The sequence below is a fragment of the Chiloscyllium plagiosum genome, unplaced genomic scaffold (genome assembly GCF_037043375.1).
Source record: "Chiloscyllium plagiosum isolate Xiang-an unplaced genomic scaffold, Cpla_swu_hap1 HiC_scaffold_28, whole genome shotgun sequence".
NCBI lineage: Eukaryota > Metazoa > Chordata > Chondrichthyes > Orectolobiformes > Hemiscylliidae > Chiloscyllium > Chiloscyllium plagiosum.
Window position 1 is genome coordinate 16,170,565 of NW_028270166.1, and position 13,655 is coordinate 16,184,219.

The 13,655-nt window shown below is 40.3% G+C and overlaps 1 protein-coding gene across 3 annotated transcripts in view; it reads right to left on the minus strand.

Annotated features, from left to right (window-relative positions):
* The window catches only part of LOC122565377 (interleukin-6 receptor subunit beta-like), a 111,681-nt gene that overhangs the window by 24,618 nt on the left and 73,408 nt on the right, over positions 1–13,655 (minus strand). For all 3 annotated transcript variants that reach the window (XM_087976014.1, XM_087976013.1, XM_043721289.2), the window contains 2 exons: positions 8,976–9,157; positions 3,013–3,170 (listed from right to left, as the gene is read on the minus strand). In XM_087976014.1, coding sequence (XP_087832140.1) covers positions 3,013–3,170; positions 8,976–9,157 — 340 coding nt within the window. The remainder of the gene's footprint in view (positions 1–3,012; positions 3,171–8,975; positions 9,158–13,655) is intronic.

A 13,655-nucleotide genomic window follows, 5' to 3' on the forward strand; every position in this document is an offset into this window, starting at 1 on the left:
ATTGTGCTGTCGTGATCTGGCTTATTGACTAAACCAAAATAATATGTGAGTTAGAGAGGCAACCCATAGTTGTGACTGTTCTCAGTGAAAATCTTTATCGGTTAACAAGCTTATATGAATTATGTAACCAGTACTTTTTTTGTCCAAATCAGATATCACACGTGTTTCTGGGAAGTTAAAATTAGATTCTGAAAGGCAATAATCACGCATTGCCATATTCTTAGAAGCATAGGAAAGCATGAACATTTATAGAATCAAAGAATCATATAGAATCCCTACAGCGTGGAAACAGGCCCTTTGGCCCAACAAGTCCACACCAAAGAGTAACCCACCAGACCCATTCCCCTACCCTATTATCGTCCATTTCAACCAGACAAAGTAGGACATTAATGTCCTATTGTATTGGCAGTAAAGTAAATGCATCATTTGGGACATGCATTTGTGTGGAGAGGTTGAGTACAAATTAATTACCTTTCTTTCCTTGAATTCAGTTGTAAACAAAAGCTGATTATGGTCAACACAGACCAAAGCCTGGTAAACAAATTGATGCCAACTCTCTTGGCCATAGCATATAAATGGGCCAGAGATACCAGAGAAGTGAAAGTAATAAACATTAATATCTTTTCTCGTTATAAATTGGCTAAACATTTCAGCACAGAGATCTGCAACAACATCCAGTTTAAAGCATAAAATTACCGTGGGACACACTGATTAAAATAACTACTCAAACTGCCCCATTTTATTCAAGAAAATAATTTTTCTGACTCGATTTTGTGTTGTGTTTGTGATAAAAAAAACTTTCTCATAAGCATTGCTTTTGATTTGAATCAAAGTATTTGAACAGAAGTAATAAGGGTAGCACAGTGGCTCACTGGTTAGCACCGATGCCTCACGGCACTAGGGATCTGGCTTTGGTTCCAGCCTTGGGTGACTGTGTGGAGTTTGCACATTCCCCCTGGGTCTGTGTGGTTTTCCACTAGGTGCTCTGATTTCCTCCAACCGTCCAAAGATGTGCAGGTTAGGTGGATAATTTCATGCTAAATTATCTGTAGTATCCAGGATGTGCTGGCTAGCTGGATTAGCTATGAAGGGATACAGGGATTAGGTAGGTGCTGGGTTTGGGTGGGATGTCCTATGAAAGGTCAGCAAGGACTTGATGGGTCAGTGGCCTCTTTCTGCACTGGAGGGATTCTGATTCATTTTTAGTGGTGTGAGAAACTGAAAGGAATTCAACATATAAGTGGAATGCTCCATAATATCTTCCAAGAGGTATCTAACATGGCAATAATGTCCCTAGAAGCTTTATGCATCCTGTGACTATCCATGATCTTGTCAATACTGCCATTTATCATGGGATGAATGTCACATTTTTATCAATTCTCCTTTAGAATCATGATGATGGATTGTAGATACCTGTTGTAACTGCAGAATTGAATATGGACTCCTTATAATTCACATTTACAAGTGGAATTCTACTCTTCCTGACAAGAAGCAAAGAACTGTGGATCCTGCAAATCTGAAACAAAAACAAAAACTGCTGGGGATATTCAGCAGGTCTGGCAGCATCTGTGGAGAGAAAGCAGAGTTAACATTTTGGGTCTAGTGACCCTTCTTCAGAACTGAAACATCGACTCTGCTTTCTCTCCACAGATGCAGCCAGACCTGCTGAATTTCTCCAGCAATTTTTGTTTTTGTTTCCTCTTCCTAACATTGTGTACCCACAACACAAGGAGGATGAAATAGCTAACGATCTGCCATTAAGTAATTACATCTTAATTACAATGATTTATTAAATTCAAAGCTATTTTCTCAGTGCTTCAGAGCTATTTTGGCGGCTCCTTCTCCTACATTTTCCATGATTGAATAATGGTGAGAGTCTTGGCTGGAATTACTGTTTTCACATCGACTTTGATGTGTTGGCAGACTGCTGGAACACTTGGTGCCAGCATTAGATCATGACTCGGTTGAGAGATCCACAGACAACTCAACAACTGCCAGATACATGTCAACTAGAAGAATATGGTCTTCTTGCAAAGTCACGTGTCTACTGTCATGATATACAGCAGATTGCATCTGTGGAATGACCAGCCCCAACAGCCCAAATCAAAATCAGTGACAATTAGTCTTGTTTCTTATTGATTCTTGAATTCTCCCCCTGAAAGCATATCCGACAGTGCAAATTCTACCAATACAAGCAGTCAGGTCCCGAATTCACTCCAGCTGGAATGGGGATCAAATCTTGTGATTTGGCATCAGTTCAATCCACACTAGCCAACTGACCAAATATACCAACAGAGCTTAAGGGATAACAATTCCATGGTGCACCTGATCGATCAGAGTCCACTCTGCAAATAATCAGCATCCTTTCTCTTATCCTGCATAAACTGCTGTTCCTTTTGAAACTTCATATTCTTGTGTCAGTCCTGAACAGTATGAGACCAAAAGCTCAAGTTCTGTACTACTAGCCACTAAATGCTACTTATAAAATCTAATTATTCTTGTCAGAAGAACTGGTTAACAAGGCTTTTTCTGTTTCCATATTTCCTTATGCTCTATTTACAATAATGTTTTGTCATTATAAAATGGATATCATCCAATATAATATGTAAAAGAATATTTTTTTCACCTTATGGAAATCTGCTATTGAGGTGTTTTGAGATAATTTTCATGTTCAACCTCCTTTGCTGTAGCCAGAAAAAAAGGTGGTTGGTTCTAATTTATAAATATTGTGAAACAACTAAATCTGTTTTGGATTGAATGCTCTTATTGAAGGGAGGTGTTTAAGTTTATATCCAAATGCCAGTTTTAACAGAAACAAATATTTTGAAACAAACTGAAATCTTAATAAACACAATGCTTACTTAATGGACATCTCAGATTTCTTTTTTTAGGTCTCACAGGGGTATTCTTATGAATGACTAATACTGATCTGCGTTGTAACATTTAATTGATTTGTTAATTGTAGTTTCAATCAGAATAATTAAAACATTGCCATTTAATACGGATAGTCACCCGAGTCCATTTGTCTTCATCCAGTGGTTTGTATTGGATTTCAAAAGCAGCTTTACTGTGAGTAACCATTTCAAATGGCATCTCCCATTGTCCAAGTAAACAATCATTTTGCTGTGTGTCTGGCTTCACTGCAATTATTCGAGGAGCTTTGAACTTTACTGTGAAATAAACAGAGCTTTTATTACTTTGCATCCTTACACATCAACACATGTTGAAAATTATTTTTATAGTATTATGGAGAAGGTTGATCAAATTGTCAAAGCCACGGCTCCACCACTTGCCTTTATAATGTTGGAGGTGAAATTTTTCTTGGGTGGCAGCATTAACTGGCAGTCTGTTTGACAATAGGCCAATTTTTATTCATTCTGACATTAATTAAAAGAGAGTATTGGGCACGTGAAATGAGTTGCTGCTCCCAACAGCCTTTTCTGTATGGCCACTAAGGCCACTTCTACCCCTGTTGTACTCAATACAAGGGAAGCATCATTGTGGGTAACGTTAAATATTTTCATTTTCACAACTTGTAGTAGGATTAAATGCTGATGTTCGGCATCCAGGGTAAACATGGCAAGGAGCCTGAGGTTAAACATTTCTATTTAACGCTTACATCACTCTCAAACTCTAGAATGATATTTATGTACAAGGCATGTACTTAGTCTATACTGGATTACATAAGTAATTAATATTAAATTTATGTATTAATTGTTTAGGTGAAATATACTGATTGTTAATTGAGTATCAGTTCTGGTAAAGTTACTCTCAATGTTACATCTCCATTGTCAATTTTAACTTCATTGCCATTCAAATAATACATTACCCAATGGAAGGAACAATTTTCAGAATGTTTGTTCTTGTAGTGGGATGTTGCTATTTCAGAGATCACATTGGAAAATTCCAGCTTTACTTTGGGCCAGTACATTTAATGGCCAATCAATCGGGCTCATGTTTACAGTTTTCCAATATGTGAGTAATTTTGCACTTACCATTTTATAGTATTAGTTCACTGCAGGGAAGTGCATTTCAGATAAACAGCCCTATGGAGTTGATCTCTGATATTAGGTGAATTTTCCTCTCTATGTAAATGCAGCACAGCTGAACATATATTCATAATGGAAGTGTTTATAGTCTTGCTGCACTTCATGATAGAGCAAACCCTTAGCTCAGCATACATGATTGTTAATTTCAAAACAGCACTGCCAGGTATCCAATCTGATGGCCTTTCAACAATGTCAGCCACTTTCTGAAGAAGGGTCACTGGACCTGAAACATTCTCTCTCCAAGGGTACTGTTGAAACTGCTGAGTTTCTCCATCAATTTCTGTTTTTGTGTGTCATTTTCAGCACCTGCAGTTCTTTTGGTTATTTTGTGTGTTGTTTTGCATTAGTGCCTGTCTTGATGATTACCTGAGTATTAGATATCTTATCATACTCAGATACAGTGCAATAAGGAGTGCTCTGCACATGCAAGAAGGTTGAAAAGCATCCCCATCAAAAAGGTTATTAAACTTGTGAATTTGAGTGGGGTTCTTTCAACCTGAGATGTGACGTTGGTGATGAGGGCAAAATTAAAGAAGAGAACACAGGGAAACAATAGGATTGTGTCACGGTTTTTAATAAACTTGTCATCTGCGGAACTGAGCCATTTGATCGTTTGTGTGATCCCAGTACTGTCAGGTGGAGTTTGAAACATCTGTGGTTTGTTTTTAGATGTGCTGACAGTAGCTCAAAGAACAGTGATGGGACTTATTGCTGCTTAATGCAGTGCTTCAGTGAGGAAGATTCAGTGCGGAGTTGCCTAACACTAGACAAAGGTGGATTGTGAATGTGCAGTGAACGATTTAGAAGACCATTACATGGTGTTGCCTTACTCAAAAGGCATAATTTTCCATGAAGTGAAATAGAAGGAGGAAGCAAACAGAAGTTAATCTGTGATTTGATGGAGACAGGAATCAGATGGATGAATATACATTTGTTTTATTTATTGTCGTGTGTATCTTGTTACAAAAAATACAGTGACAAGTGTTGTACTATAGTGTCGCCACTCTCTGGCGCCATCTTAAAACACAGAAAAATAATGGAATAATCAAGAAATGGATCAGGTGATCCAATCTTGCAGGTTACATACGTTGAGGGGAAAATTACTGAATAGTGTAGATCACTTAATGTTGGATGACCCTTTGAAAATACCAGCTGCATTACAGACTATGCATGGACAATTGCACAGCCCCACATTTGCTCTCAGTACAACAGAAGCTGAGGTTAACTAAGTAGTATGACAGAATCTAGGTCTATCTAACTGTAAACAGCAGGAGTCTCGGAGGCAATCTTTCAGATGAGGCAACTTGGTGAACTACAGACAAAGCCTGCTGCTCTGTCAAGGGAGAGGTATAGACAAATTGAGGGGAGAAATCCATATTGCAGAAGTAAAGCTGGGTGGAGAGGGAAGCCTAGCAAACCATATAAAGGAAAAAGGAGGTGAAAGCAGTGCAACTGTGAGTTGAGTTGCAGGAGATGCAGACGATGAGGATACAAATAAAAAACAATAGTTTCCACAAATGGAAACAACAATGAGAAAGTGCCAGTGCTTGTTGGTGATGCTGAAGTCAGCATTTTTGGAGATTCAGACAGTGACAGTGATGTCATGGATAGAAACAGTGCAAGAGAGCAAAGAGATTCAAGCATCCATCTTGAAAATATGTCAACAAGACAGATAGCATGTGCAAGAAGAATGAGAAACAGCATCCATTAAAAGTTTGTCCAGTTTATGACTTTGAGTGTTATTCTTTCGACTTATGACGTAATGGTTCTAAGAACATGTGAGGTTTTGCATTGTAGTAGTGCTGCTGCCTCTGTGTTCAAATTCCACTCCAGGTCTTGATGGCCATGGAAAGTGTGTTCATAATGAGGCTAAGCAGATCAACTTGTAGATCTTCCCAACACTAAGCAACGTTAGGTAGCAAGAACAGAAGAGACCACTGGTCAGCTGTGTGCAGAAGGCAATGGTAAACCCCTCTGAAGTAACTTGGAGAAAGTGAAGACTGCAGATGCTGGAGAGTCAGAGTCATTAAAGTGCAATGCTAGAAAAGCACTGCAGGTCAGGCAGCATCCAAGGAGCAGGAGAGTTGACGCCTGAAGCATTGACTCTTCTGTTACTCGGATGCCACACTGCAGTAATTGCCAAACAGAACCAAGGACCAACACAAAAGTCCATTGTTAGAATTCTCTTTCAAGCCATGACACTTGAAGTATGAGAGAGCGAGAGAGACAGGAGAGAGAGAAGAACATATGAAAGAGGGACAGCTATAGGCCAATGGGGCCTTACAAGTCTGCTCTACCATGCAGTAAGCTGATTGTTGATTTTGTATCGCAACACAATCCTTCTACCTTATCCCCATTTCCCATAACGCTAATTACAAATGGTGCCATAACTTATTTATGTTGCTCATTATCTTTCTTCATGATATTCTATTATGAATCCAATAACTAACTTTAACTAACTTTCTCCAATTGACTTCAATTCATACTGTTTCTATTCTGTGCCATAAATGCTTTAACACAGTAATCAATAAGAACGGAACATGAATGCCTCAAACACTGGCTCAGATCAGATATTCAGTCGAATAGTCATACCAGACTCAAAATCTCTATCCACAGATGCTGCCAGATCTACTGAATTTCTCCAGCACTTCCTGCTTTTTGCTTCAGGTTTCCAGCATCCACATTATTTTGCTTTTATCAGACCAGATATTGTTCAATTTATTTTATTACAGCAAATGTGACTTAAGATCAACTTCAATAAGAAAATTTCCTTTTTCTAGGGAATGATGAGATCTGTCTATAATGGACTAACACAGACCATTCACTCTCCTGACATTATGGATTCAAAGCCAACCCTTATTAGAAACTTGTTGACACTTAATATGGGATAACTAGTTAGAAAATATTAGTTATTATAATTTATTTAGCTGTTAAAAACATATTATAATAATAAATGTAAAGTTGCTGTAGTGCACTGCTATAACAGTACAACAGCATACAACAGTAGATTATAAAACCAACAACAGGTGTCACATGAAGTTGATGTTAGCACCGCTCATTGAATTAAACACGAACTGGAAGTGAGCTGTATTTTTCCACCAAGCGACCAGCCTGTTTGCTTTGCTTTTGTTCTAGTCAGCAGATCAGTGCAACTAGCTTTCAGTTCGTTAGATGGGCTTTCATGTGAGGCCAACATAATTCCAGATTTACCCATCGCAAACATTTAGGAAAGTCATCTTGCTGAAGAGACATGTGGCTCACTCCCATGCTTATTTCTTATTTCCTAACACTTTAAAACCAACAAATGTAGCATATTAAAGAATCACTTCTAATAAAAGCAGTACTGTAATGAAGCTACTGATTTCTGATTGTAGAATAAACATTTTTTAAAAATTCACTCATGGAACATGGGCATCTCTGGTTAGACTAGCATTTATTGCCCATTCCTAATTTCCCAGAGAACAGGTAAGAGTCAACCACATTGCTGTGGGTCTGGAGTCACATGGAGGCCAGACCTGTTAAGGATGGCAGTTTCCTTCCCTATAGGACATTAGGGACCCAGATGGGTTTTTCCAACTATCAGCAATGGTTTCATAGTCATCAGTGGACTCTTAATTCCAGATTCTTTATTGAATTCAAATTCGACCATCTGCCGTGGTGGGATTTGAATCCAAGTCCCGAGAATATTAGCTGGTAAAGACTGTTCCCTCCACAACTGCCTCGTCAGGTCGCTTTCCATAAGGACCGTTTCCTCACGACTGCCTCGTCAGGTACACAACGCCCAACATCCCACCCTTCCCTCCCGGCACCCTCCCCTGCCACTGCAGGAATTGCAAAACCTGCGCCCACACCTCCCCCCTCACCTCTGCCCAAGACCCCAAAGGAGCCTTCCACATTCAAAGTTTCACCTGCACTTCCACACATGTCATTTACTGTATCTGTTGCTCCCGATGCGGTCTCCTCTACATTGGGAAGACAGGATGCTCACTTGCAGAATGCTTCAGAGACCATCTCCGGGACACCGCACCAACCAACCCCAACGCCCCGTGGCCGAACACTTCAACTTTTCCTCCCACTCTGCCGAGGACATGCAGGTCCTGGGCCTCCTCCATCGCCACTCCTTAACCACCCGATGCCTGGAGGAAGAACACCTCATCTTCTGCTTCGGGACCTTCCAACTGCATGGCATCAATGTGGATTTCACCAGCTTCCTCATTTCCCCTCCCCCCATCTTATTCCAGTTCCAATCTTCCAGCTCAGCACCACCCTCATGACCTGTCCCACCTGTCCATCTCCCTTCCCACCTATCCACTCCACCCTGCCCTCCGACCTATCACCCTTACCCCCACCTCTATCCACCTATTGCACTCTCAGCTACCTTCCCCCCAGCCCCACCGCTCCCATTTATCTCTCCACCCCCGAGGTTCCCAGCCTCATTTCTGATGAAGGGTTTTTGCCCGAAATGTCGATTGTCCTGCTCCTCGGATGTTGCCTGACCTGCTGTGCATTTCCAGCACCACACTCTCGACTCTAATCTCCAGCATCTACAGTCCTCACTTTCGCCTTTCTGGATTCAGAGTCCAGCGATAATACCACTAGGTTACTGCCTGCCCTGTTTTACAATTTAGTCTTCAATTTTGCAATTTAGTCTTCAATAAAAGTTTTGCAATTTAGTTTTTATTAGTTGAAAATCTAATATAGCTCAAGATTAATTTACTTTGCAATATTAATTTATTTTCAGCAAACGTACAGAACTAAACTATAATGCACTCTCAATTCCAGAGTGAATTAGCTGTTTTTTAATGTAATGCATTCTATTGAATCTGACATAAACCAAAATATCTGTTCTTGTCAAAAGTTAATAAAAATAATTAACAATTATCATTTAACACCAGTTAATGCCTGATGAACCATCTCTGTTATTACCTATTAGCATGCCATCAAGACACATGTGGCTGGATGTCTCTGAGCCAAACTCATTTGTAGCAGTCACCCAGATGTCATGGTAAGAAGCCAAATTTGAAACAAGAACCATACATGAATTTTTGGTCTTGTTTGTAGTACAATTCCTTGGGTCTAAATATCTTACACTGCAGTTCCCAATCATTCTGAAACAGAAAAGAAATCAAACACTTTAGATTAAAGTCCAGACATATGCACTAAGTATGCACACAAAACTGAACAAGCTACATTAAAAGCAACAGCCATTAAAACAGATTACAGGGTATGGAATCTGTGGAAAGCAGTTCACTGCCTAACTCCCCAAGTCACAAACCTTCATGTGTCACACTCAAGAGACTGTGCACTGTTCAGGTTAAAAAAAAGTTGTTTGTTTGCCATCTAATTCAAGGGCTTTGACATCCATAATTGATGGTCGCATTCTAATGCAATGTACAGGATATACTGCAGCAAGTCACTAAGACTTCTTTGGCATCACCACCAAAGCCCATAACATTCACGACTTGGTAGAACAAGGCCAGCAGATATATGAGGACACTACTCACCTCCAAGTTCTACTCCAAGGCCATTAAATTGTGACTTGGACATGACCTCCAGTGTCACTGAAAGCTGCTGCACTAAATTCACAGGATTACAAGATATAACTTCCATAGAATAAAGTCGTAATTTTTTTCAAAGCTTTTGTGGTGTTTTATTCTGATGGAAAATATGGCCAAAACATTCCACCAAAGGTAAATGGCAGACAGGTGGGAGATGCTATGAAAACCTACTCCTTAGGTGATGTGTACTGTCTGTCTAATCAGTGCAAAAAATTAGTAAGCAAGATAATTTTATGTTGTTTAGCTTCAATTGGAGCGAATCATTGTAAATTTATAGCTAATTGTCTCACACCTTCATTGCACTCCTTAAAAAAATACAAGTAAAAGATAATTGCCTCGTAGGTGACCCTCCTGACATTGTTCAACTTAAATCTTTTTCTTCAATTGCAATCTTTCTTATCTTTACCTTTTAGAAATCATTAACATCTATGTTCCTGATATTCCTTACTGCTTTTTCTTTTAAGCTCCAAAAAACTGTGCTGTCTGTAGCTTCTCTCATCTACATCTTCACCATGTTGAAATCAAGGTTTCTTGTCCCGTCACCTCATCAAACCCATCCTTTCCCATCCCAAAATCGTGGAAGTCCTCAGCTCCTTCAGTGTTTCTTTATTCCTTCAATCTTTAATAATTTAGAGTCATAGAGTCATAGAGATGTACTGCATGGAAACAGACCCTTCGGTCCAACCCGTCCATGCCGACCAGATATCCCAACCCAATCTACTCCCACCTGCCAGCACCCAGCCCATATACCTCCAAACCCTTCCTATTCATATACCCATCCAGATGCCGTTTAAATGTTGCAATTGTACCAGCCTCCACCACTTCCTCTGGCAGCTCATTCCATACATGTACCACCCTCTGTGTGAAAAAGTTGCCCCTTAGGTTTCTTTTATATCTTTCCCCTCTCACCCTAAACCTATGCCCTCTGGTTCTGGACTCCCTGACCCCAGGGAAAAGACTTTGCCTGTTTACCCTATCCAAGCCCCTCATAATTTCGTAAACCTCTATATGGTCACCTCTCAGCCTCCGAAGCTCCAGGTAAAACAGCCCCAGCCTGTTCAGCCTCTCCCCATAGCTCAAATCCTCCAACCCTGGCAACATCTTTGTAAATCTTTTCTGAACCCTTTCAAGTTTCACAACATCTTTCCGATAGGAAGGAGACCAGAATTGCATGCAATATTCCAACAGTGGCCTAACCAATGTCCTGTACAATCGCAACATGACCTCCCAACTCCTGTACTCAATACTCTGACCAATAAAGGAAAGCATACCTTCACTATCCTATCTACCTGCGACTCCATTTTCAAGGAGCTATGAATCTGCACTCTAAGGTCTCTTTGTTCAGCAACACTCCCTAGGACCTTACCATTAAGCATATAGATCCTGCTACGAATTGCTTTCCCAAAAATGCAGCACCTCGCATTTATCTGAATTAAACTCCATCTACCACTTCTCAGCCCATTGGCCGACCAGGTGAAGGTCCTGTTGTAATCTGAGGTAACCCTCTTCACTGTCCACTACACCTCCAATTTTGGTGTCATCTGCAAACTTACTAACTGTACCTCTTATGCTCGCATCCAAATCATTTATGTAAATGACAAACAGTAGAGGACCCAGCACAGATCCTTGTGGCACTTCACTGGTTACAGGCCTCCAGTCTGAAAAACAACCCTCCACCACCGCCCTCTGACTTCTACCTTTGAGCCAGTTCTGTATCCAAATGGCTTGTTCTCCCTGTATTCATTGCGATCTAACCTTACTAATCAGTCTTCCATGGGGAACCTTGTCAAACATCTTACTGAAGTCCATATAGATCACATCTACCGCTCTGCCCTCATCAATAACAAGGAATTTTTGCAACTTGAGCAAATGAAGAAAGTTCGTAAATGGATAAAATGGAGTGATAAGGAACTAAAGGGTAATTGAAACAATGAAAATGTTTGCTACAAAAGATGAACAAAGTTATTGTGGAGGCAGGTTTAAAAATAGAGATGTGGGGAATGTTATATAAGGCAGTTAGACTTGACATCACAAGATAAGCTCTGCCTATCATGATATATAGGATTATTCCTGGGAGAAGCTAAGGCCAGGCTTCCTAAACTATGAGGGGCAATGCTAAATGTGGTCATCAGCTGACATTTTGATGTCACAAGCTCTGAGGTAGCGATGGCTACTGTGGAGCTCTGAGTGCTCTTTAAATCATTGGAGATTGGTTTAAAAGTGGGCATGCCTTAATAGGCCAATCTTGCAGGTGTGGTTTCTGTCTTGTAAAACCTAGTTAAATGGTTAGTTGCTTTACAATTTAATTAAACAGTTTCCCCCTCCACTCCATTGACACTCCTATACATAGGCCCATACATCCAGGTCTCTCTTCCACCACCCTGCTTTCAGAGGCCTGATGACTTGGCAACTTGTGATGGGCAGTTGTTTGGGAGGGTGGAGTTAAGGTTTCCTCCATCTCTTCACTACAGTGATTGTTCTTAATGTTAATAGCATGTTGTCAAGGAGTAATGGGTACTTAGTTTGAAATTGACTCTGGCTGTATCACAGGAGACACTCATCCATCTCAGGTGTAACCTATCTATTTATCAGGGAATATGCAATAATCCTATTAACTGTTCATAAAGATTGACCTCTCTACTGCTGAAGACTTTGTGTGGGCATCCTTCCCCAGGTGGTATCAGCAGCTCAACTAGTACCAGTGGGAAGGACTGGGGCAGCTAACAAAGCCAAGACACTCCAGATGACAGATACACATTCATAAAATTGTAGCAGTGATAGGGTGCACTTCTAAGAGAGAGTACTGACCAAAAAGAGTAGCTAACCATTTGTTACATTCATTAGATACTAAGAATTTGTAAATGGCACAATATTTAATTGAATTATAATGAGTCTGTAGTTCTGTGCTGAGTTAACATTGACTGAAGATCTGGGGAAGAATTTAAGAAGGGGAAAGGAGACTACTCCCCCGCCTAGGAAGGAAACTTGGCAGCTAGCTGGCAGATCAATAAGAAACCTGCCACACAACCCTAACACCCTGGGGGCATCGATGGGTACTGCCAGCACTACAAGCATTGGCTGGATGGAGGCTACATGGATCCCTTCACCCAGGCAAGGCAGGGATATTGGGTGAGCAGGTGTCAGCGAGTGGGTGGGGGTGGAGATGAAAGATGGGTGGAGGGGGAAGCTGGGTTAAAGCCCACATGTCATCCTCTGTGGAAATGTTGCTGATGTGCAAAGTGTACCCCCTGAAGATACTACCCCCTCTTTCTTGCAATCCTTCTAAAAAATCAGTTTCTCACCCCACTTGTATTAAGGTGCAGGCAGGGTAATCTATGAGAGCAACTTAGCTTTGAAAGAATTCAACTAATCCTTAATTATTAAAATATCGCAGGCAGGATTCTGATCTGGGCACCAATCAATTCTCATATTATTGAGTTTAGCTTAAGGCTCAAACCCACCTGTTAGATGTGATTCCCTGGCTAAGGCACATAACATTCAGGCCCTGACCACACATGGAGACAAAGTGCTTACAAATATTTTTCTAATGTTTCCTGATCTCTCTCCATTTACATTCTCAATGATGTACATTTATGGTACAAATTAACATCAGACTGGATCCACTCCTTTAGAATAATCTGTTTCCAAGATGAACTGGTAACTTTGTGTACTTATTACAACAGAAGAGTTAACTTTTGTCAATTAGAAACTAAACTGTTATTGAAAGGAACACTTGCAGAAGTCTTAGACGATGGCTAAAAGCAGTATGAAGGATTACAACACTGGTTTTATTCAGGTAAAGATTACTGTGAAGTTTGCATTTAAACTTATAATTATGTATTCTTTTGGTTGCTGTGTGACCGCAAGGATTTGTCAAGGTATCAGGTGGAATTATGATAACAACTGCTAGCAAGAGAATTAGAAAACCATCTGCTGCCCGGATTGTTTTCTCCTTCACATCTGCTGAAGAAGCAATGCCACCTTTGGAATTTAAAATAATAATGATTTGGAGATGCCACTGTTGGACTGGGGTGTACAAAGTTAAAGA